Source organism: Aulostomus chinensis, chromosome 14 (genome assembly GCF_037954235.1).
Source record: "Aulostomus chinensis isolate RoL2024-O1b breed Wild chromosome 14, RoL_Achi_v1.0, whole genome shotgun sequence".
Classification (NCBI taxonomy): Eukaryota; Metazoa; Chordata; class Actinopteri; order Syngnathiformes; family Aulostomidae; genus Aulostomus; species Aulostomus chinensis.
Window position 1 is genome coordinate 11,559,360 of NC_141333.1, and position 23,609 is coordinate 11,582,968.

Below are 23,609 nucleotides of genomic sequence, written 5' to 3' on the forward strand. Positions count from 1 at the left end.
TGATAGCTTCAATTATTAATTAACTTACCAGTGCTGTGGGGTCACTTGACTTAAGCTAATGACCTCATCCAAGATTTCATTTTTGGCCTTTTCAAACAGTTCATTCTGCAAAAAACAAAACACAAAACAAACAAACAAAAAACATCGGTATCAAACTTATGCAACTGTCCTAGTGTTTAGTCACTTTTTCTGATGTGGTATTACTGTTAATTTGCTTAAGGATGTCTATACGTACATTTTACAATATGTAAATTTGAAACTTCTCGTTCTTATTTCTTCACTTCAGTTTATGTTTAGTTTCTGTTACAGAGGAATGTAATTTAAGAGAGTAAGTGAAGTGTTGCAGGGTTTTTTCCTCACCCTGTCCAGTTCCCTCAGACGAGGGTAGTTGTTTTTCCATTCAGTCTCCAGATTGAAGCGGGATGCTGAGGTAAGAGTAATGAGTGTAAATCTTCAATATAACATGTTGTTGACATGCATGTACAGAATCAAATTTTTCTCCTGATTAGAATCCATGGAACCGCATTCATAGTTCCAGGACATCAACATATGAACCTGATGAACCTGAGAATAAAGCTGGATTCTGTATCATGATGTGTCCTTCCACAAGTGCTCGGGATAAAATTCACTTGCTGGACTGTACATATTTATTGTTTTGTGGTCTTTATTGCTCCATTAAACAGTAATGTTCTGTAATCAGCAGGCAATGACCATACAGGGACCGTTTCATTTTACCTTTGTATGACATAAAGACAGCTCACAGACTGCTAACAGTACCAATTCGAGTCGATGAGAGAGGAGATGAGACACATGCACACTCTTAACTAGCCCCAAAGCCCACAGGGATGAGACCAATCACCCACTCTTTATCAAAAGCCAGAGATTTAGCTCTCACATCCGCACATAGAGACAGAGAAAAAGACAAACACCAAGCCTGCTGTCCCTTTCCACTGCTCCCTATCCACTGTGGAGATTAGGCTAATTGCTGGTATGTGGGGCTGTGGAGGTGCTGAGCACGGATGAAGGCAGACTGAATGTGATTTGATGGGCTATGGATCAATACACCACACAATGGACCTATGGGAACTGAGGTCTCACAGCCATAAATCTCTCGTGCTGTTAGCAATGGCCCTGTGATTGTCTAGACTAATTGCAGCTGGAAGGCAGGACTTAAGTGGAGAAGGTGATGGGGGGACTGAGTCAGACCAATACAATAAAGTGGGAGAACCTAGAGTAGAAGAGTAGCAGACCATTACACACCATCAAAACCTGCCTGTTGTATGCAGTTTTGCATTTTATCATTCATGAATTGTCAACAGGGACCTTACTCAATCAGAAGTATAGTTAAATGTATTTTTCATTGTTGATTAAGAGAGACACACCATCATATTGAAGTTTTTTTTTTTTACTAATTTGTCAATAAAATGTCAGCAAATAGTTGCTCTTACAGTCTTTATCATCAATACTTGTTGTAATTAATACTAGGTAGGTCTGCAAAAGTGAACCTACCTTTGAAGACGTCAGCCTGCTGCTCAACAGACTCTCTGACCATCTTCCAGAAGCAGTCAGAGACGGCTAGACTCAAGTTCTTTGTTGTAACCTGGTGGGGCTTCAACATGCCGTCCCTAGTTGCATACATAAATCCAATCTAATTAATTTAAATCGAAATTACTTAACCATTAAACTCAGGTGAATTGTGTTACTTGCCTTAGTAATCTAGAGTTCTGGAAGAAGTCCTCCTCATAGTCTTTAATTGAGTCTATGCTTTCACCACTGCTCCCTAAAACAAGTAGACAGAAGAACAGCCATCATAATTGGTACTTCATTTAATAATGGATTTCACACAGAATTAAAACATATTAATGTAGGCAATTATAAAATACTTCAAAATTCTGGTTACCTTTTCCTGTCACTACAGCAAAGTACCCCAGAGCCTTCATGGGAAACAGTTTGCCTTCCACTATTTGCTGGATCTGAAAGGGAAAAAGCGCGCACACACACACACACACACACACACACGCACACGCACGCCAGTCTGTACATATGTCAAAAGCAGTGGCTCAGTGGTGGACAATCAGGTCAGAGTCTAAGTGCTGAGCTCCCTCTTGTGGAAGATTTACTTATAGCTGCTCTTATCGTGACTGAATCCGGCAGATGCAGCTGTTTATAGTTACTAGTTCAGCAGTATACAATTTGTCAGCATTACTCTGGTCCTGAGGCTAGAATGATTAGTTTAATGAATTTCATCAGGGCAATTACAATTAATGATACAGCAAATTCATCTAAACTTATATTATATAACATTTTTGTTGAACTTTTTTGTTGTTTTTGTTTTTTTTGGGGGGGGGGGGGGTTTGGCAGTGAAAAGGGCCATCTTACTCTGCTTGGGCTGGCAAGGTTCTTCTCAGCCAAGTCAACTTTGGTCAAGACAAAGATGGTCCTCTTCCCATGGGGGTCCATCTGGCTAACCAAATCAGTTACAATGCTTCGCTCTGCATCCACACTGCCGTCTGGAAAGAGAGCGATATGGTTCAGGTGACTTTTGACAATGGAGTATAAATGTTGACAATTAAGATGGTAAAAAGCATCAAAATGATGGAGTGATTTGCATGTGTGAGTCAACAGTACTTCCTGCTAAGTGTCAGTCCTAAAAAATGATCAATGATCAGTGTAACTGGGAATGGCAGGCTCCTGGCTCACCCTGAATACAGAGGATTATTGCATTGGGGTTCTGCATGTAGGCCTTGCTCATGCTGAAGATGGTTTCCTTCGTGTCTGATGCCATGCCGGCAGTCACCGTCTGAGAAAGAAGCACAAAAATAGTTTCTTTACAACTGTAATAGGACAATTCCGATATTTTTCAATAATATAATCATGATAATAAATCATAATTAATGTATACATTAATAATTCTCCTTCTCTTATTCAGCACAAATTGATTTTACTTACACTAATGACACCTGGTAAGTCAACAAGCACCATCCTCTGGATGCCGGGGCCCTTGACGCTCAAAGATATTGTCTGATATGACAAAAGACATCACATTTTCTTGATATCTTACAGCACATTAAAGCTTTGAAGGTGTGACCTTGTCAATATTCTGAATAGATGTGTCCGACCTCAGAGCTGACTGTCTGTCCTTCTTTCACACTCTTCCTCATCCTCAGCTCGATCTCATGCCTCAGAGCAGCCAGCTGCATGACACAGAGAAAGAGCAGGTATAAAGGCAGAAACAGGTTGCCAGGTTTGCACTCCAATTCACATGGTATAGATGGAGTTCATGATTTTGGTACTTACGTCCTCCTCCTTGGTAAGGTCAAACTCTCGGCCACTGTCCTTAAACAAAGCCACATGGTGAGGGCCTTCACTTAGAGTGACCTGCAGAAAGAAAAGACGCCTCAGTGTTTCATATTTAAACTTGCATTTCCATAATAAAAATCATTACACCTACATGACCTATATCAAAGATGAGCAACACTGTAGTGATAACAGTTTTTAATTGATTTTATTACATTACAATGTACAATAATGACAACTAAATATTCTAAAATGAACGTTGTTAATGTGTCATTTCAAAGAAACAAACAGAAAAACCCCAGACCATTCTGGTCCCATCTACCTTGACAGGAGACCGAGTCATCATCTCTCCAGAGCCCCTGGGAAAGATCCTGGCCTGAGCGATCATCTCCAGCACACTCGTTTTCCCGGCACTCTGATCCCCGACCACAACCACCTGAGGCAGCAGAGAAAGCGAAGTCGTGGACATTGCAGTGCAAAGGAGAAGAGGAAAATCAGAAAGGCCAAGAAAATGAAGCGGGTACTAGCCAGAAGTGGGGACCAGCCTGAGTCCTAATATTATCAGCACAGAATTACTTATGTAGTGTGAAGAAATCAAATAATTATCAAATATTTGAAAACACAAACCACTGAGACAGCCTCAACAGCCAAACTACAACAACTTAACAGCTAAAGATGATGGAAGTAATCATTTTGGATGCACCTTACCCGAGGTAGGTGGTCCTGTGTGTTGTAGTTAGCATCGTAGTCCGACAAGATGTCCAGAACTTCAGAATACAGGTCAATAAGGGATTTCTTGGGGGGGGCAGAATAATAAAAGCAATTAGCCAACAGTTTAACTGAAAGGAGTAAATTAAAAAAAATTCTGCTGAATGATCATTAAGGGTAAAGCAATTTTAAGTACAAGGAAATCGCAAAATGTAAAATGTAAAACGTGAAGAGTCTTTTTGTGTGTGTGTGTGTGTGTGTGTATTTATTTATTTATTTGTGGGACCTACTTTCACTTTCCTTTGGTGAATTCCTTTATCATCTTTTTGCAGAACAACTTTCCTCAACTCCTTATTCTCCTTCTCCAGTCTCTCCAGCATACGCTGATATTTGAGCTGTTGATAGACAGCAGTTAACAACCAGCACCAGCAACATTTCACACGTGGAGCAAGAGTTTTTACAGAACATCGGACTTCACTTTTTGAGCTGGAAACAGTGCTTAAATTAACCATGCACGTCTAACAAAGAACTCTATGACATTAAGCTATTTCACTGTGAAATAAACAGAAAAAGATCGTCCAAATAATGGCAAATTAGGTTCCAATCTAAGTGACAAAAAACCTAATACCAGATTTGATGAATTGCATGACTTTTTTTTTTTTTTTTTTTGTATTTCAGCCTGAGTAAGAGAAGACATACTATACCTGAGTTCGGAGTAGTTCTTCTTGCAGCTGGTCTATCTTTTCTTTGTCTGATGACTAGTCAGAGTAGAAAAAGAGAAAAAGAGCAGAAATAAATGTTTAGATAACATTTCTTTCTGGAGGACTCTGCGGGCTTTGTGTTACCCTCGCTGTGCAACTTCACACGCATGAAATCCCACCAGCACCACAAAGCTTCATTACGTGCAGACTGCATTATAGAAAGAACCAGTTAATGCATGAAGAGAGAGAAAATAGTCAGGTCAGGCAGACAGTACTCTATTTCTGTGCTTCAATCGACAAGCTATAATTCACAAATGTTGCAAATGAAACAGTGAGCCCTAAAACAATTACGACTGAATTTAATTCACAAAATCATTCACAGGCATTACAGAGGGATTCGTCATAATTTAAACCTGATTTGATGACATGATTTACACCCTTGCAACAGTTTTGATGGAACAAGAGACAAGACAGGAATAAGGACACAAAGATTACATGAACAAATGGGAGCGTCAGCAGGGAATTAAAGAGATGAACACAACAAACATTATCAAACTTGATTTCAAATCTACACATCTAAGATACAAAATCTGCTGTAAACTGTTCTGATATGCAGCAACAGTGGGAGAAAAGGTTTGGACTATTCTTAGTTCAGAATCAGATTGTATTCAGACATTTCAACACTGGCTCCAGCTGACAGCCTTCAAGCTTCTTATTTGCTGTTGATAACTCATTCATCTTTCAGATTTGTTTTAATTGGGTTCCTTCACGGTGGTTTCTGAAAGTGCAGCTCAAACCATGCATCAGTTTGACACTCCACCCCATGCAGAGCTCCCAAACATGTCCTGCTGCTGCTGCTGCGGCTGCTGCTGCTCCAGTATTGTGAGAGAATGAGGCTGAGTTAGGTAATCTGGAGCCAGGCTATGAAGGTTCATGCACAACATGCCCTTCCAACAACCAACTGGTAGACACACAAAAAAACTTCATTTGTCTGGACTGCAAATATTATAAAATGTACTTCAAAAAACAACAAAAAAATCATATCTATGGCTCAAAGAAGAGCGCCAAACTTGAATACGACTACCCCTACTTTAAGATTTCGATTGATGAGGCACACTTAACAAATGCTCAACATTGCAATTTTAACAAAGATTTTGTTTATTGCATGGCCACTTGAATATATTAGGTTTTGCAGCTGTTAAGTTTATGTTCCTATCAGCTAGCAAACAGTATTTAAATTAGTAACACAGTGGTCTAAGAGCAACTGACCTACTGAACTTGTAATTATATTATAAAACAAATAGTCTACACTTCAAACTGGCTACAGCTTACATTGCTATATTTTTCACAAAAGTAGTAAGCTAAAAAGCACTGTACTCATGCAATAGCATGCTCTCAAGTGTGCCAGGACACTGTGATGTCACTGCTGGGTGTGGTTACAGGTGCACTGGTCTGACCACATCCAGCCACTCCTGTATGGGTTGTGGTCCCATTCACATCTTCCTACCAGAGAGGGAAGTGAAACACTGCTTTTGCAGCCTAGCGTCAGCTTACTCTCGCAAAGTTTAGTCCAGCTGATTGGTAGAAACTGAGACCATAATACATACATTCAACTCCTACTGCGTAGCCGTGGTCGTTTGGTAGGTAGGTGATTTTATTTGACAGGGATAGGGCGGATCTAAGCGGGATGGGACCTTCACCTTGCGTTTCTGTTGAGGGGGGCTGGGGTTCGGAGGCGGACTGGGGGCAGGCTCTGGCGGTGGGGGGCGTGGGGTACTATTGGCTGCAGCAGCCCGCCGGACCTCCTCCTCGTGCCGTTGGATCTGCTGTTGAATTAGAATGAGCTCCCCGAGCAGACCCTGCTGGGGTATGTCATAGTGAGAGAGAGGTAGGAGCAGCAATAAAAACAACACCCAGCCACATGGCTGGTCAGCCATACAGGCCAACGCTGCATCCAAACACACGGGCTGACACAAGAATACGGGCCTGTGTCTCAGCCAGGGACACTATTGCTGTTCAGACTTGAGAATCTTGGTTCTGTTAAAACTCAAGTTTAACAGATTCTCTGGCTCCAGAAATCTTGCCACTTTCATCAGTGTGACCCAACAAAGTCGATACCAAAACTTTGCCAGACTGATGGCAGAAGAGGCAACTAATACCACAACCAGTACCTCTCAGCAAGTGGCAACGACACTGACTCTTTTCTCTGCCCTCACAATCATCATAATTCTGCTACATAACAGAACAATACAGGGTTTCATACCACTTAGCAGTGTCAGAAAAGGAGAAACATCACCAGATTTATACAGATGTTGTTCAGTGACAACTGTTTACCACTGAAGATCACAAACCACTTTAATAAAATTTTCTGCAAAACAATGATGTGACTATTATTGGTCTGATGCTGCTGAAAATGATGATGGTTAAATAAGCAAAGCAAGCAATGGGATATTGCTCTTTCAAGGATGGAGCACACATTGGGACTAGCAGAGAAATTTGCTTGAGTTTAAATGTCCCCAACATGACAACATTTTCCATTTCCATTATATTGTCTTCCTATTGCCACTGTGCGCATGCACCAGATGAATGCACGATGCATTATTACGTTGTGGTGTCATGTTGGAGACCATGACGGAAAACTAAAAGAAAGCTAACAGAGGGAAAGCATTTTTTTTTTTAAATGCAGTTCACATAAAATAATAATTCATTGCCATATATTACCATTGTGTTTTTATACCACTTTTTGGAGGTTAAAAACACACAGAAAACAAAGGAAGTAGAACAGCAAAACACTGAAACTGGTCACTTTGTGGAAAAGGACAAAACACATTAACATAAAGAGATGAAAAGAGAAATGAAACAAATGTAAATATACTCTTTTTTTCCTCAAAATCTAAACCATAAAGCCAGGAAGTCTCACAAATGAGGCCTCTGACGAACCACTTGAGAAGCATGAAAAGCACCTAATACACTTTAGAACCAAGATAAGTATGCCAGACTGTACAGGGTGAATGAACCTTGTTCATTTCATGTCGTGCCAGACTAAGTGAATTATTTTAAATTATGCTAGTCATTAATGGTAAGAGCCACGTTACGTTTAAAATGGCGGCAATAATCCAACCCTCTTCCGAGAAAGACACTACTTTGATCATTCCTATGAGTTCAAATTAAACCACTGCCGCATGTAAATGTTTTTCCCTTCATCGTCAAGTGTCAACCTGATTGGTCGAAGCTACTCGACCTGCTGCACGCGTCATAAGAAGCAAGAGGATTTCATGATGCGATTAAGGTGTAAATATTGTATGTTTACTAGGGATTTCAATAATACGACACAGCTTCAATCACAACACGTCTTAATTGAGTTAATAATTATTCATACTGACTTGACATTTCCTTACAATAACCCTGCTATAGGGGCTTTTTTAAAAATTGTTCACTGCCAATGTAAAATACACATTTCACATTCAGTCAACCTGTACTTCCAAATATTACACTATAAAGGGGCCATTTTTTCCCTCACTGACGCACTGATTAAATTGGGGTCTTTACATAATTGTCTCAGATAATGGTCTTATCCACTGAATTACACAACTATATATATGCACAGTTTTGAGTTGGAGATTAAATCATAGCACTTGTCCTGCCGCTAAGGTGAAAGAAAAGCTGCCAAGCTGCAGAGGTTTTGGCAACGGAGCTGTGGTGAAGCAGAGCAGGTAAAAGTGTCGGATGGCTCTATGAACTTGCCTTCTTGTATTGTTTGTCGCTGGCATCTTGAGTGGCTGCAGCAGAAGCATCTGTGGCTTTTAGTGGAGGATCACCTGGGGTTTCTAGCAGGAGGGGAAACAACAACACAGATTAAGGTCATATATGAAAATACATCAAATACTCAGAGCTTAATGTACACATTGCCCAAAGCCAAAAGATGCCAGGTAGCGGTTATTAAAAGCAAGTCTATGATTAAAGAGAGAGGTCAGTGTGATTAAACATCAAATGTTTGGAAAATTTTGTACTGATATCATTCATAAATGTTGAAATTTTAATATTGAGTCAAGCATAAAGAAAGAGCACAATTGTTCATGATGTTTGCATTGGGTATACAGGCGTCAGGTTGCACATTTGCAGGTATTAAATGCACTTCGGTGTTGGTTCCCTTTGTTATAGAAGCAACTGTGAAAGCCAATGTAAGAAAAATCTAAATAAAAGAGGACTTTGCTATTTACACCACATTCACTGATTGGTGGATACCTTGACTTTGATATGCATATCTTGAATTAAAATGCAGTTATGGTTCAAAGTTGTGAGTGAAGAGAAAGATCCAGCCAAAACTCCTTAATTGAATTTGTGACTCAGTCCAGAGGTTTTCACTCTAGCTGAACAACTGTGAAAGTCAAGGCTTTCCAAATTGCACTGTAAATACATTTAATGCACTTTAGGGTGGCACCATTATTTCTTATCACCACCACTACTTTGCAAGGAGGTATTTCATATGCATTTTCCAAACACCTGATTAAAAAAAGTCCAGAGACACCAGGGGAGAGAGAGGGTGGAAGTCAAAGGAGGCAAAAACAGATAAGGAAGACAAAGTGAATCCAAGGACAGTCAGGTTAAAGAAAGTCAAAAGGGAAGAGAAGGACATAATAGAGGCAAACATAGTGGATTTGCATTTAAGAGCATTTGGACCGTTTAGGAGCACTGCTCACGATTTCATTTAACAGCACTTTTAATGGTGGCTAAAAAAGGTTCCCTTGCAATTTCAAAATGTTTGACACGGAGGGTCATCTAAAGAGAGGATTTTGTAAAGAGACATTAGTTACTAGTGTAAAATAGGACAAGATGCACTCACTCCTCTGCACATCTGCACAAAATGAAACCATTTCCTAATCTTATGTAGATGCAGACCAATCATTTCACTAAAACACGACCTGAGTTCATCGCTATGAACAATGATGCCATTTTTGACAGTAAAATGGAAGTCAACATGGTACTGAATCTTCCATGGAAGACACACTGCCAGCACCTTTGGAGGAGAACTTTAACAAGCGCTCTTCAGGTCTGCAAACTGGAACGCTACCACAGCCTACATCTATCATGGCAAGATGTTGGTCTAAGAGCAACAGAAAGAGAAAAGGGAGGTGGGCGGCACTACCGAGTGCAGGTTTACACACCTAACAACAGATGCAGACCAGAAGCTCCTTTGACTTCACTACCCAAACTCACACCTGTGAAGAATTTTGAGGAGGACAGGCGGGGAGGGGAGGAGGAGAAAGGAAGAACAACACGAGATAAAATCATAAAAGACAGAAGCAGAGGAATGGTGGTCAAAGCAGGGACAAAGCTAAATAATGTGTATTAAACAATGTCAGTGCTGTGCCAGAGCTTCAGGTTAAGCAAAAGCTACTGGATTTTGTCATCATCAGCCAAACAAGATATCCATTTCAACACATCGCACATATGGTAACCTAAATGTATCCTTTGGAGTTTTGTGTTCTTCTCACTTATTTCAAGGGAGGGTTCAGATAATATGATGGCAATAAAACATGTTGATGTGCACCATGGTTAGCTGTGAGTGACTGTGATCAACACCCGCAATTAAGGGATGGTGGCTGGTTTTCCAAATAACACAAGAGACTTTTATTGCAATTTACAATCAGGTATTTATGATATCATGAGCCAAGGAGGTTATTTTTTCGCAGCCATTTGTCCGTCTTTTAATATGATTAAATAAAAAGGGCAAAACTTAACGGTGGTGTGAAGGAAGACCTAGTTATATTTTTTTAAACTGATAAAATATTTTGTATTCTCCAACATTGTACTGAAGTAATTGGCCCCTGATCAACTCTGAGTCGTGGTAACAGCCACTAATTGTAAGATCAATAAAACTCTTCATCCAAAAACTTATCAGAAATCCTTTGGCAAATAAGCTCTCAGTAGACTCTGGTTGCAAACAAAACCCAAAGGATGGAAAAGATACAGAAGAAAAGCAGCAAACTAGAGAAGGTTATTTCCTTCAATTTTTTCATTACTGAGTCTATATTATCTAAATTAACCACAGTCACTTTGAAGCAGAGGAAATAAAACATGAAAAACAGCAAATAACACACTATTGATAAGTGGTAACCTCAGTGACATTACTGAAAGTATTGTTGAAAAAGAATTATTTAATTTGGTTAAGATGCAGGAGCGTGTTTGGGGATTTGTACACTCACCAGAAGACAGGAGGCTTTTGAGGAAGGTGAAGTTCTCTCCTATCTTATCTAGGTCAGGTAGTAATTTGGCTATTTCCTCCATCTCTGGCAGAGCTTTAGCCAGTTTATCTGTGGACAAAACAGACATGAGATGGTTCAGCGGAAGATGGAAAGGCATCGAAAGTACTGAATGACATTATTGCGCAAACTATTTTTAAACATAACACATTCACAAAATCAGTCTAGATGTAAACTGGATGCTTCTATTTCATATCAGTGACATAAAAATACTTACCAAGATCAATTTGTTCGCTTAGTTCCCAGACAAAGTCAGGAATGATCCAGTTGTATTCACTAAAATCAGGTAGCATGTCCTTCCATTCATCGTAGGTCTAAAGGTAAAATGATTCATCTTCGTTAACTTCATTTGAACAACATGCTATATAATAACAATATAAATTCCCTTGTACATGTATAACAAATGTGCAAATATGACTACCAACGTGTGCACTATAAACTGTCTCATCTGTTACTTCATGTGAAAATCATCTTTCTGAGTACAAGATAATTCATGACCAAAAATATGTCAGTAGGACAGAAAAGGTTAAGAATATGTTATTGACACAACAACGTGAGGTGATCAGAGACTCCATTCTGACCTTTTTAGCTGTGTACCCTCCTCCCACCGCACTGCCAAGCAGAATGTATCGGAGCCTAAGCAGCCTGGCAGCAAGGCGGGCCACCCAGAAGTTGCGCTGCTGCTGGTAGCCGTGGCCCCCTGACCCCGTGTGAGGTTTAGGGGACCGCATGGGCAACCGTGACATGGAATTGAAATAGCGGGCTGCTGTGCGATGAGGAGTTCGCTGGAGGTTGGAATTTCCCGAGTAGCGATGGTGGATGGCACGGAACAGAGGGTGTAGCTTCTGGAGTGGTACCCGATATCTTACCCCCATGTTGGTGGAGACCAGGTTCCTGCAGGCCATGCTAATACAGAAAAATTTGAAAAAAATAATTCAAAGTAACTGTCTTGAACTGCAACTGCCAACATGCTGAAAATATATATGTATATAAATATATACATATATATATATATATATATATATATATATATATATATATATATATATATATATAAAAAACAGGCTACTAAATGTAGCTGCTGTATCAGCTGTTGTTGTTGGACAATAATGGCAGTATCAGTGACAAATTATTATCATAAGTCAAAATAATTTTTCTATATTAAGACTGTGACTTCCCAGGTTTTGGAATAAGGGCGGTGTAAGTAATTGTAAAGTAAGATATTCCTTTATTTGTCCCAGAGACAGGGAAAATTGAAATATCAGATATCTATGAATAACAGTAACATCTGGCATGTGATATCATTCCAAGTTAATTAAGTTCATGCATTAACATTGGGTGTTAGGATATGTGCCTTTTCACCGGGATGTCATCAGGGATAATTAATTCAATTCTGTCTTGCTCTGTTAATATGTTCATGTGGCCTCTGAGACAGAGGACATAAATTGACGCAGAATATACAAAAAGCGACGTTTCTACAAACTGTAATTTAAAGCAACTAATATCGAGAGTAGGTGGCCCCGATTTCCGTTTTCCTCTCTTTTGTTGCCAGAGGCCAAAGTCAGTCATCAGCAACAACCATCCTTGCTGTCTACAGTTAGCTAATGTTAGCTAGCAGACGAAGCTAACGTCACAATCCGGACCAGGAGCAAAGGCCGGTTCTCAATCAACAACAATAATGCCAGTGACAGTGTGTAACTAGGAAATGGGATGGAAGCTGGCTGGAGAATATACGTTCCTGTTTATAGGATATGTGCCTTTTCACCGGGATGTCAGTTATTAGCATGAAGCAAGAAACTTAGCTGCCCTCAGCTGTCAAAAATGAGCAAATTACCTTCTGCCGCACTGTTATTTTTCCCTTTCCTCTTATAATTGTAAACTCACCAGGCAGCTTTGCTCCCGACACGCAGCATGGCGCTGTTATCTACAGCGGAACGACACTAATTTCTTTAAAACTCACTCTCAGGAACAGTTTAATTCATCTTTCCAAATGGTCCACATTTGCCTGCCAGTTGTGGCAGCTAACTAGCTCGTTAGCTAAAGGACACCGTTGGAGTTTCAGCCCACTTCCTGAAGACCGGTACGACCTCCAAATCGGCACTGACAAACACACACAGACAATTAAGTTCCCATATGAGACTTGCATCAGCGAAAATCCTTTCCAAAATGGCAGCCTTATCGAAAAAGAAGGAAAAAAAAGTCACTTAAACAACAATTAAAAAAAGTGTTTTGAATCATGTTTTCTTTTTTTTACTTCATTGGCAAAGTTGATATGTAGCAGCCAATTCATATATTTTTTTTAACGTAAAATGAGTCACATCTGTTTTGGAATTTTGGTCAAATATTCTGGTGCTGATCCAGACATTTTTTAACTGAGGACTTTGATTGAAGGCTGCACGGTGGTGCAGTGGGTAGCACTGTCATTGCACAGCAAGAAGGTTCCAGGTTCAAGCCCTGGTTCAGGATTGGGGTCTTGCTGTGTGGAATTTGCATGTTCTCCCTGTGCCTGCATGGGTTCTCAGTGGGTACTCCAGCTTCCTCCCACAGTCCAAAGACATCAAGAGGGGACTAGGCTGATTGATACTCTAAATTGACCATAGTTGCAGCTGTGAGTGTGAATGGTTGTCTGTCTATATGTGTTGACCCTGTGATAGACTGGCGACCTGTCCAGGGTGAACCCCACCTCACATCTAAAAGATACTGAGATAGGCTCCAGCCCCCCAGAACCCTTAACAGGATAAGCGGAAGAAAATGGATGGATGGACTGTGATTGAAGATGAAAGTGCTTCTTTTAATTTCAAGGGTGTTTTCTCTATAATGTGCAATCATGCATATTTTGTAATAAATCTCGTATTCCTCTTTTACCAAATACTTCCACCACACATGGAAGTTCAATGCCTCAAAACCTGAATTCTATTGTATTCAAGAAGGAACTTAGTAATGTTTAAAGAGAGCGAGCGAGCGAGAGAGAGAGTGTCTAACCATGCTTGCTTGAATTAATCCTTGTCAACCTTAAGCAAACCTCTGAAAGAACTAAAAACTGTTGAACAGCTCAGATCACTACAGGGAGTCTGTCGAGACCCTTGGCCATGTCTCATCCACAGGAGTCTTCTGAAGAAGCTGAACCCAAGTTTGTGGATGATCTGGAATGTTGTTTTTATAGCAGCACCTGCAGTTTGCCTTCCTTTTCTGGCTAAATTCTCTTCTTTCACTATGGAAACACACTTTCACACACAAAAATGTATTTAAAATTGCCGATTTCAGTGTTAACATGTGTTCTCAAATAATTATGCCAGTTTGGCTCATAACAAAGCACTGACTCATTGTAAATCTGACCACACTCAAGTTTTCTATGTTCCAAGATGGAAGACATTACCAGGGGTGTATCCTACAGTTTTCAGTATCTCACGTTGCTTGTGCACTTGTCATTCAGGAGATAATTATTCTTTTTGACATTACATTTTCCTGACATCTGAGGCTTTTTATCTTTTCAACATATAAAAACATCCCTTACTGTTGCTTAAGCAGCAGCTGAATATCCCATGTATGCCCAATGAAAATTAAATACCAATAGACATGAAGTAGATTGTTTTGAGAACATTTATTGAAAAGAAAGAAAACAAGGTAAGTCTAAAATACAATGCTCAGGGAAAAAGAAATGAGAATAAATAAAAATAAATTATAAAGTACAAAAATTAAAAAAAAAAGAAAGATCATCTCTGCCAATAAAAATACATTTAACCCCGGATGAACGCATGGTCGAGGGGTGGGAGCCGCAAAAAAGCACATTTAAATTAACTCTTCGGAAAACGCAGACACACATGGACTGTGATAATGTTTTACTGACAGCTTCTTTTCCTTCAATTTGGGAATCAACTTTTTTTTGTACTTTTTGTACACTGTTCTTTACATATTTGTAGATTTCCCTGAGGAAACAACATCTCCGTGAGGCTCCGGCTGCTGACTCAATCACAATGCCATTCAACGGTGTGTTTGAGAAACATGACGCAAATAAAGAGGCCAATGCTCAAAGTCAACAGTCGGTATATGTTGTACCTGAACAAGAGCAAAGAGGTTTTAGCATAAAAATCCACTGATTTGACATAGATGTGTCACAATAAAAGGCAACTTTGCAAGGCATATATCTGACATATTTTTCTGTGTTACGCTGTGGCTGAATCATTTTGCCCCTAGCAGCAAATATCACCTCTTCAATAGTGACAAGACATATTTCTGCCAATTCAATTTTTTTTTATTATAAGAAAGCATTAAAAAAAAAAGTCTGGACAGAAAAAAATACATCGAATGAAAGAAAGAAAAAAGTAAAGATTGTCAGATGTTGCTCGAATTTGGAATCGGCTCATTAGAGAGAAGCCAAATACACTATACGTCATCAGGTGAATTCCCTTCTTGTGTCAGATCAGCTGAAAACTGAGGCTACAGACCAGAAAAAAGCTAGACGGGCATTCTGACATAAAGCGATGGTATAAGTTAAACTTTCTTTCATATCTAAAGTAGACATCTGCTGTATTATGTACACCCAAGACCGAATAAATATTGATAAAAGTGCCCTATTCATAATTTACAATAACTAAATCAAATAGAGAAAAAAATGCCCAGGATTCATGCCCAAATGAGAAATATCCAAGCTAATGCAACTTAATAATAATAAAAGTGAAGGTACATATAAATCAAATAGAATGTATAAATTAAAAAGACAGAAACATGATTGCAACACAGTACCAAGATAGTTAAAATAAAAAAAACAAAAACACCAGCCCTTTGATAATCCAAAAACAATACATTTTTATAAACTACATCTTTGCTTTTTATGCACACACTTGAAATGTACATTTCTATATATACAGACAGAATCCAACCTCTAATATTATTATCTCCACTGAAGGTCCACTTCTGCTCAGGTGAATCAGAGGTGACAGAACTGAACTCAGATTATACATAAATGTTTTCTTTCAAGAACCTAATACAGAAAAGATGAATGTTTTTAAGTCTTTGGAAATAGGATAAATAATCATTGCATTGCATTCACAGAGCAAAACTACAGTTTTTGTTGTTTTCATAACATTCGATTTAGCCTCAGTAAGCATCTAAAGAAGAGCAGGTGAAGCCTTGAAATTAAAGACTGAAAGAAAAACCCAACCCAAAAACAGACAAACAAACAAAAAGAACCCCCCCCCCCAAAAAAACATAGGCCCACGTTTGGGCATCGGCAAAAATGATTAAAACTTTTTTTTCTTTGACAAAAATCTTGAATCTTTCTGCATATTGCAACAAGAATGTCTATTTAAAAAGCAGTTCAGCAATTTTATGAAGTACTCATCTTCCTCCTCGTAATGTGACAATCCTAGAAAATACTACACCCATTGAAGAAATGGATCTGTGAAATCGATCATTATGAGGGTCACAAGTCTCATATGGATTTGTAATCTAACTATAGGAAAAAGCTTTTTAGCGCTGAGCAACATCAGACTCAGAGTTTTGGATGTTATGGAAATGCCTTGTCATACTGACACAAAACGAACCGAACCAACCAATGAAACTTAACTGTGACCTCATATGACACGTGATTCAATGGCAAATTCTATAAAATACTTTTAGCAAATATTTGAAATGGGTTTTGCTTAATTTCACCAGGGATAGTAACATGACATTGACATTCATTTGACAGAGCATCATTAAAAGAACGTAGGGGGACTGAGAGGTCATGTTAGGACGAATGATTGATGGTCTCTAAAATTAAACCATAAAATTAATGAAAGACAGACCACAGTAGATTATAAAACACAATGAAGGACAGCTGCATGTGCATTTATTTTAAAGTAAAGCTTCATCCAAAATCTGGCTTTCCAATATCCAACACATGTCATTTTAAAAAGGCCTGCTGCTTTGACTGGCAGCCAAATTGGATTTTTTCTCAGCTGAAAAGAAATTCAAAACCTGCAGCACAGGTTTCTTCTCTGCATTCACTGGAATCTACTTCAGCAACTAAATTCCAGCATTCAGCAGGTTTTCTTTTGGAAACTAGAGGCTTTCACGGTCAGCTTTTAAGTCGACAAACAAGTGAGTTTAGATTCTTACTGACCAGATTTGGAGAAGCATCACTTTTAATATCAACGAGAGCAGTGAACACAAGATGCAGCCCTTCGCTCTCTACGCATGTAGCCTGTGTGTAGTACATGATAGCAGTTGATGTGGATCAGCATACATCCTTCACAGGTTTTACACTGATGCTTTGAATATGCAGCTAGCCGATGAGATGCACAATGCCTTGGCCTTAATTTACCATCGCATTTTTTAAATGAGTCTTCCACAGGAAGAAACATATCATTCAGATGATTTGACATTTTTTAAAAGAAAAACGTTGTAGCAGTGGCTCTCAGGAGCCTAGCAGACGTGAATTTGAAGGCATGTGATGCTTAATGTTGTTTTCATGCATGTGCTTAACTGACCATGAACATCCTGTTACATGCCGTTTCTTGTGCGGATATGTTAATGTATGCATCCTAATTCTACAATAAAGTTTAACTGTAGTCATATTTTTAGTATTGCAGCTAATATGTATTAAAAGTATGACCACACGGGTGTGGCATCAGGCAAATCCCTTGCATGCTTTCAGTCTCCTGATGTCATAGGATGCTGACAGGACACGGCTCAAAGGATTTGTTGTCATACCACTGGCTCATTAGATTGCAACTTTCATTTCACAAGAATGAAATAAAATGTTTTGGATGGATTTCAAATTGGAGATAAAATTTTGGCCAGCGGGGAGCAGTAGAGGAAAAGCCATGATGTTCCTGTCAGACTCAGGTTGGTGCTAATATTTAGTGTGCTAACATACCATCGCAGGAGAGCTGAGGCTGTTGACCAGTTTGTGGCATGGCATGAAAATTCCACCAAAATTAACCAGAATGTATCTTCAACAGACAAAATAAAGTTACTGACATTGTTCATGTTTCATAAAATGTATCTTTGTATTGTATTAGTAATTGTGTGTGTGTGTGTGTATATACATATATATATATATGTATATACATATATATATATGTATATATATATATATATATATATATATATATATATATATATATATACATATATATGTATATATATACACATATGTATATATATGTATATATATATATATGTGTATATATATATGTATATATATATATATGTATATATATATATATATATGTAGAGAGAGAGAGAGAGAGAGAGAGAGAGAGAGAGAGAGAGAGAGAGAGACAGCCACAGGACCCAGCCTGTGGTGGTGAGAATGAATAATTTCATTTAAGTCTTTTCCTTTTTGTGTATAAAGGGTTTCGCCGAAGTACATGAAAAAAGTTCAACCTTAGTTTTTTCATTTAATAATTCTATAGTTTTAATCGGTCATGTATTTTGTAATCAAGTATTTCACTAACTTCCTATATAACCATTCAGTCTCTAGATCTTCCTGTATGTAAATCAGAAATGGCTGAAGAAAAGAAATGGCTGGTGACCCCTCAACACAATAAATATGTCCCATGACATCAACTAAAACTGTCTTGTGTCTTGTCAATGGTTATTTGTCCCAGACTTGTATCATCAGCTCTCAGGCGTGAATATTTTAGTGGATAATAAATGAACCAGATGTTGGCTGGGGTCGTTCCCAGGATGCAGGTCCTCCTCAATTCAGTGTTGGACAGATAATTTGAAAGCGAATGAGAACCTATATTACTGGGCATCCGGTGAACTGTACTCATGCTGTGTAATGAGTGCTGGCCAGGTTAAACTAGCTAATTTAAATGACAATGTACGTGTATGTACAATATATCAGCTGTTAAAGACCACTACACAGTAGCAATCAGACCTTGCACTGCCCATAACAGGTTAGACTCACTGGATGAAATGCCCTAAATATTGGTGGGTAGTGGGAGAAAACACTTATAACTGCTGATTCAGCAACACCACCTGCCAATTAACACATTGTTACTCCACCCACTTCACATCATTTCACTATAAACACCAACAATTCAAATCTTTCTAAAGTGAAACATTTTGATCCCCCCTGTTCTCAATGCCCTGTTTCAGTCAGATTGAGTCACTCTTTAGGAAGCCAGAGTACCACCCCTTCCTCAGAGCTAGTCTCTGTTCCATTCATCATCTTGGTGAAAGACCCAGATGTGGGATTTGGTGATTCTTACTCTGAGACATAATTAGTACAGCAGTTGCAAGTAAAATCTAAAGACATCTGTGTTTTTAACAATCGCGCCACAGAAATCAGCTTCTGGCATTAAACACCTTCAGTACACTTCCAGTTAAGTTTCTGTAAGCACACGTATGTCAAAAGCTAGCTGGGAAACAGGGCTCTCTGGCTCTCTATGACCCTTTCAGACAGACAGCGAGAACTCCAACTCTCTCCTTCCAAACTGGGTTGTGTGTGGGTGGAGTGCAGTCCAGCTGAGGTCAAATGGAGTTGTCTTGAATATAACTGATGTAAGAGACCTGAGAGTGTGCAAGTGGGCGAGCCAGTGAGCGAGAGTACAGCTGAGATAGCGTAACTTCATTTGGTGCTTAAGTGTAATCCTATGTTGTTGTTGTTTTGCAGGAACTACAGTATAAGGAGTTTCGATCCAGCGACAAGCAGTTACAATACATGAATAATTTAAAAGGTGTGACCACTGAAGTTAATTTGCATGTTTTCTGTATGAAAGGAGCTTGAAATACTTGGAGGGGTGCTAGGAGTTGTTCATGATTTGATAGGTGGAGCCGTTTTCTGGGCGGGGCTTGGCTTCAGTGGTTGTGGTTGGCTTTGGTGGCCAGTCAGGGTCCACGCTGAGCTCCTGGGCCAGGTGCATGTAGCGAGCCTTGGGTGCAATCTTGCGTGGGCAGCATACCCAAGAGAGACACTTGTACACCCGCAGGTCAATGCCACTCTGAAAATACCACAGCCCCCAAAATAAAATAAAAACACCAGGAAAAAGAAGGAAAGGGAAGGACGAAAGGTACAATTAACTGGTGTCAGACATTGAAGAGTTTTTCTTCAACAATTCAACATCAAAACAGACAAAAGCAAACTTATGTAACTGTTGCATGCAAAATATAAACATTGTCTACTATATACACACAGTTTCTTCACACTGTTACACACTGCTACAATTGTGCATGCATGCAAGTCATTCAAAACAAAATTCAGCATGACAATAGTTTAAAGGAGTCAGCAGGACACAATTAAGAGCGACCTGACTCCTTCAAAACAAGCTCATGGAGATACACATCAAACGAAGGATTCCACAGCAGATGTGTGCAGATTCAAACATAAAATTTCTAGTTAACACCGGAAAAGATATTTTAGGCTCGCTTTCCCTAGAAAAACCTAACGTAGTGCACTAGGTAGGAAACACCGACAGTGCTGGCTGGGGCAAGTAACTAGGACCTAGAGTAATAAGGACGTTCAGAGATGAGAGCAATAAGTGGAGCAGGTGTGAACTGGAGGTGCAGCAGATGGAGAAGGCCAGAAATAACCATTCCAGAATCTCCTAAACATCTCAGACTGGAGATCAATTTGGGCAAATTGAAACAAACACATTTCTGTTTAAAATGATGAGCTACTATCGACATTTGCATCTGGCGTATATTAAAATGTCGGGGTGGAAATCAGTAACTCACGCTACGAGACCACATTGGTATCAATGATAATATGACAGTAATTCTGCGATAAAAGATGTAGTGTAGAAGAATTACTCAACCAAACGACAATATCTGTGTGACTGAAGAGGGAAAAAAACACTAAAAATGGCATGAAAACATGGCGGGAAATTGTACGGTAAAGAGTACGGTAAAGTCTGGCTTGGTGACTCAACTTAAATGGTTGAGTCAAAAGAGGAATTCATTCATAGCGCCAACTATTTTAAGGAAAATATCAATATCTGATGCTAGTGTATCGATAAAGTATAACAAGATGAGGAATTGCAATGTGTAACAGTATCAAATTTGTCCCACCCCTACAGGAAGTACAGTACACTTGTCTTGTTGTGAACAGCTCAATCACCATATTGCTGATAAATGTTAGTACCTTCACAGCCAATGATAACCTGTATTTTGTCAGATGCATGGACTCTAAATGTTTCTCCTTGTTCTTACACTTTGGCAAGCAGTAAACAATGAAATTATGCATAAGCTACACCGTCAGGTCTCAGACTATTTCCTGTCAAACCTTTCTCCTTAGAGGGCATCGCAATACAGTGATTGCCAAGTTTAGGTATACTTGGGCCTCAAATTTGACTTTTAGCATACAATTTTTGCAGACAAATTGAAATGAATGGTTAGTTGTGCTCCTTTCATCGATTCTTGACTCACAGATAAAACAGTTCACTTACTCAGAGCTGAGCCCTAATTTAGCTTCTTAATGAAGGTTTCGGGGTTTGTAGGTTTACAAATCAGTTCGGATTTTTAAAGAAAATTACGTCAAGCTCTCTATTTGGATGTTTGCAACTTCATTAAGAACATACAAGCGGGAAGAGTTTTCTTTAAGACCACTTTAAGAACTCAGGCGCCGACGGCCCATCAGCAGGACAAGAGAGAGAAGGGACAGATCAGAAAGAGAGTCAAGTCTAGCACATGCATATCTTGGTTAGAGGTTACAATAGGTGCGGTCTGTAACATTAGGGGAAAGGAGTGGGGGGTGGGGGTGGAGAGAGAAAGGGAACACCACACAAGAGGAAAAGGAAAGTGCTAGAAAAGAAGGTGTCAGATATTCCCAACCTGTGGTGTCGGGGCGGCTGGAGTGACGCCAAAGCTGCCCTGTTTGTCTCGGCTGAACACAAGCTTCCATAAGACGATGTCAATGATGAAGGTCTATGGAATAGCGCAGTTGGCAGGGGAAAGAATTACAGAAAGGCTAATTTGATTTAACATAGCTTCTGCTGGTTGGTGGCTTGTTTTTGCACAGAGGCGTTCATTTGTTTTGGCGGTGTTCAATTGTGCATCAAAGCCTTAGAACAAGTAATCTTGTGTGGCAAACATACATCTGAAGAATTACGTGTTAATAATTACATGAGGTTAAAATTTTTTTCACCAAAAAACAAAGAAAGTAAACAAAGTGAGTTAGAAGAAAGTGCTTGATTGCATTGTCTTACAAACACTGAGAACTGTGAAAGTATTGGTTATGTGCAAAATAATTATGAAAGAATTCAATGAAAGAGTGTCAAATGTGCACTGGTAGTTTAGAAAACGTCACCATTTAGAGTGTCTGCAAAGCAGCGCATGTAGGCAAAGGCAGCCGAGCCGTCTAATAGGAAGGCAGAGGCATAGTTACACCGCTTCACTGAATGTGGCAGGCCAGCATTATCTATCTACTTTAATGCAGTTGAGTAGCAATACATCATTTTATTGAAGGAATTCATCTATTCAAAACAGACAATAACAGCCTAGAAGATTAACGCAACATCGATCCTGCTGTCCAGCTGAAGGAGACAAAGATGAGCACACTGCATGAGAAAACAAAAACTGGACATGAAGAAGAAGAAAAAAAAAAACTTAAGTCACCGTGTTTACATGTGTTTCTTACCTCTACCAAAACAGACACTGCAGCATTGACCACGATGATCATGAAGAGTTTTAGTCTCCATTCAAGTGGAACACAAACAATCTGTGCGGAGATACACTGACCATCATTGTAGTGCCAACAAATCTTGATTTAGAAAGACACATCTTCATCACCATACAAACACATGAGAAATTTCTATTTTGTTTCTGACTCAAAAAAACTTGATGTGTGCATTGCTTTCTCAAGGGGGTCTGGGCTCAAAGGGTCTATGGTCTGAGACTATCAGGGAGGTTTTGTAACATCGCACAATCCATGGCCCTGCACTAGATAAAGGGGTGAGGCGTCTAGCAGGAATGACGTTACATGATAACTGAATTTTTTTGTGATGTCACACAACTCATGACCCCGCCCCTCCTAAAACGGACGTAAATTGAAATAGGAGATTACAGCACTCAGAGGTGACAAACCAAATTACTCTTTCCAGAAGATCAGAGTGAATAAACTTCTCATGCTTTTACCTCCAGAAACTCGTCGATGGCTTCAACAGGGTTGAAAATGATGAAGAGCAGGAAAAGGTACAAACTCAATGCAGACACCACAAAAGGCCCTGGGAAGTGCACGCAAAAACAAAAGATTTAATACTTTACATAATTGTAACTGTTCCAGGTTTTTTTAAGCATTAAGATGCATTTTCTTACAATTCTTGTAGCTAGGCTGCCTGAAAGGTTTGCCCTTTGAGAAGACAATGGCAACAATGAGGTACTGGAAGCAGGACACGTAAAAGAGGCTGGTGTTCTCGTAGTTTTTGATATTGTGGTCATCCTCTTCTGTGTTGTTGAGGTCAGACATGTTGATGTGGGATGACTGGTTGCAGGCACTGGGAGTGTTCAATTTAAGGACAAACAGGATTTTTTTTTTTTTTAGTAAGTGTTCAAAGTATGTACGAACAACATAAATCTCAATGTACACAATCAATCATTAGCAATCTTAGCCCGAGTCAAGAACTATGCAACAAGCTCTATGCTGTGGATCAACATGTAGAAAATAGCAAATTATTATATATATATATATATATATATATATATTTGTATA

The 23,609-nt window shown here is 39.3% G+C and overlaps 2 protein-coding genes across 9 annotated transcripts in view; both read right to left on the reverse strand.

Moving 5' to 3' along the window:
* Window positions 1-13,063, reverse strand: part of opa1 (OPA1 mitochondrial dynamin like GTPase) — a 36,162-nt gene extending 23,099 nt beyond the window's left edge. For 3 of the 6 annotated variants that reach the window (XR_015119204.1, XR_015119203.1, XM_086224115.1), the window contains exons 1-21: window positions 12,854-13,063; window positions 11,551-11,875; window positions 11,187-11,283; window positions 10,913-11,020; window positions 9,872-9,925; window positions 8,451-8,533; window positions 6,407-6,565; window positions 4,710-4,763; window positions 4,296-4,400; window positions 4,006-4,092; window positions 3,620-3,733; window positions 3,298-3,378; window positions 3,120-3,194; window positions 2,950-3,021; window positions 2,701-2,800; window positions 2,380-2,510; window positions 1,901-1,973; window positions 1,708-1,780; window positions 1,510-1,625; window positions 361-425; window positions 29-105 (exon numbers count right to left, since the gene is read on the reverse strand). Coding sequence is in view for 4 of the 6 variants with exons in the window: in XM_086224115.1 (XP_086080241.1) it covers window positions 29-105; window positions 361-425; window positions 1,510-1,625; window positions 1,708-1,780; window positions 1,901-1,973; window positions 2,380-2,510; window positions 2,701-2,800; window positions 2,950-3,021; window positions 3,120-3,194; window positions 3,298-3,378; window positions 3,620-3,733; window positions 4,006-4,092; window positions 4,296-4,400; window positions 4,710-4,763; window positions 6,407-6,565; window positions 8,451-8,533; window positions 9,872-9,925; window positions 10,913-11,020; window positions 11,187-11,283; window positions 11,551-11,875; window positions 12,854-12,882 (2,078 nt within the window). In the remaining 2 variants the exon portion in view is untranslated. The remainder of the gene's footprint in view (window positions 1-28; window positions 106-360; window positions 426-1,509; window positions 1,626-1,707; window positions 1,781-1,900; window positions 1,974-2,379; window positions 2,511-2,700; window positions 2,801-2,949; window positions 3,022-3,119; window positions 3,195-3,297; window positions 3,379-3,619; window positions 3,734-4,005; window positions 4,093-4,295; window positions 4,401-4,709; window positions 4,764-6,406; window positions 6,566-8,450; window positions 8,534-9,871; window positions 9,926-10,912; window positions 11,021-11,186; window positions 11,284-11,550; window positions 11,876-12,853) is intronic. The other 3 variants (XM_086224116.1, XM_086224117.1, XM_086224118.1) reach the window with 3 other exon arrangements.
* Window positions 13,064-18,192: 5,129 nt separating this feature from the next.
* The window catches only part of atp13a3 (ATPase 13A3), a 28,137-nt gene continuing 22,720 nt past the window's right edge, over window positions 18,193-23,609 (reverse strand). For 2 of the 3 annotated variants that reach the window (XM_086223930.1, XM_086223929.1), the window contains 5 exons: window positions 23,216-23,394; window positions 23,036-23,124; window positions 22,539-22,619; window positions 21,734-21,826; window positions 18,193-19,905 (listed from right to left, as the gene is read on the reverse strand). In XM_086223930.1, coding sequence (XP_086080056.1) covers window positions 19,708-19,905; window positions 21,734-21,826; window positions 22,539-22,619; window positions 23,036-23,124; window positions 23,216-23,394 — 640 coding nt within the window. In that variant the 3' untranslated portion in view covers window positions 18,193-19,707. The remainder of the gene's footprint in view (window positions 19,906-21,733; window positions 21,827-22,538; window positions 22,620-23,035; window positions 23,125-23,215; window positions 23,395-23,609) is intronic. The other variant, XM_086223931.1, reaches the window with a different exon arrangement.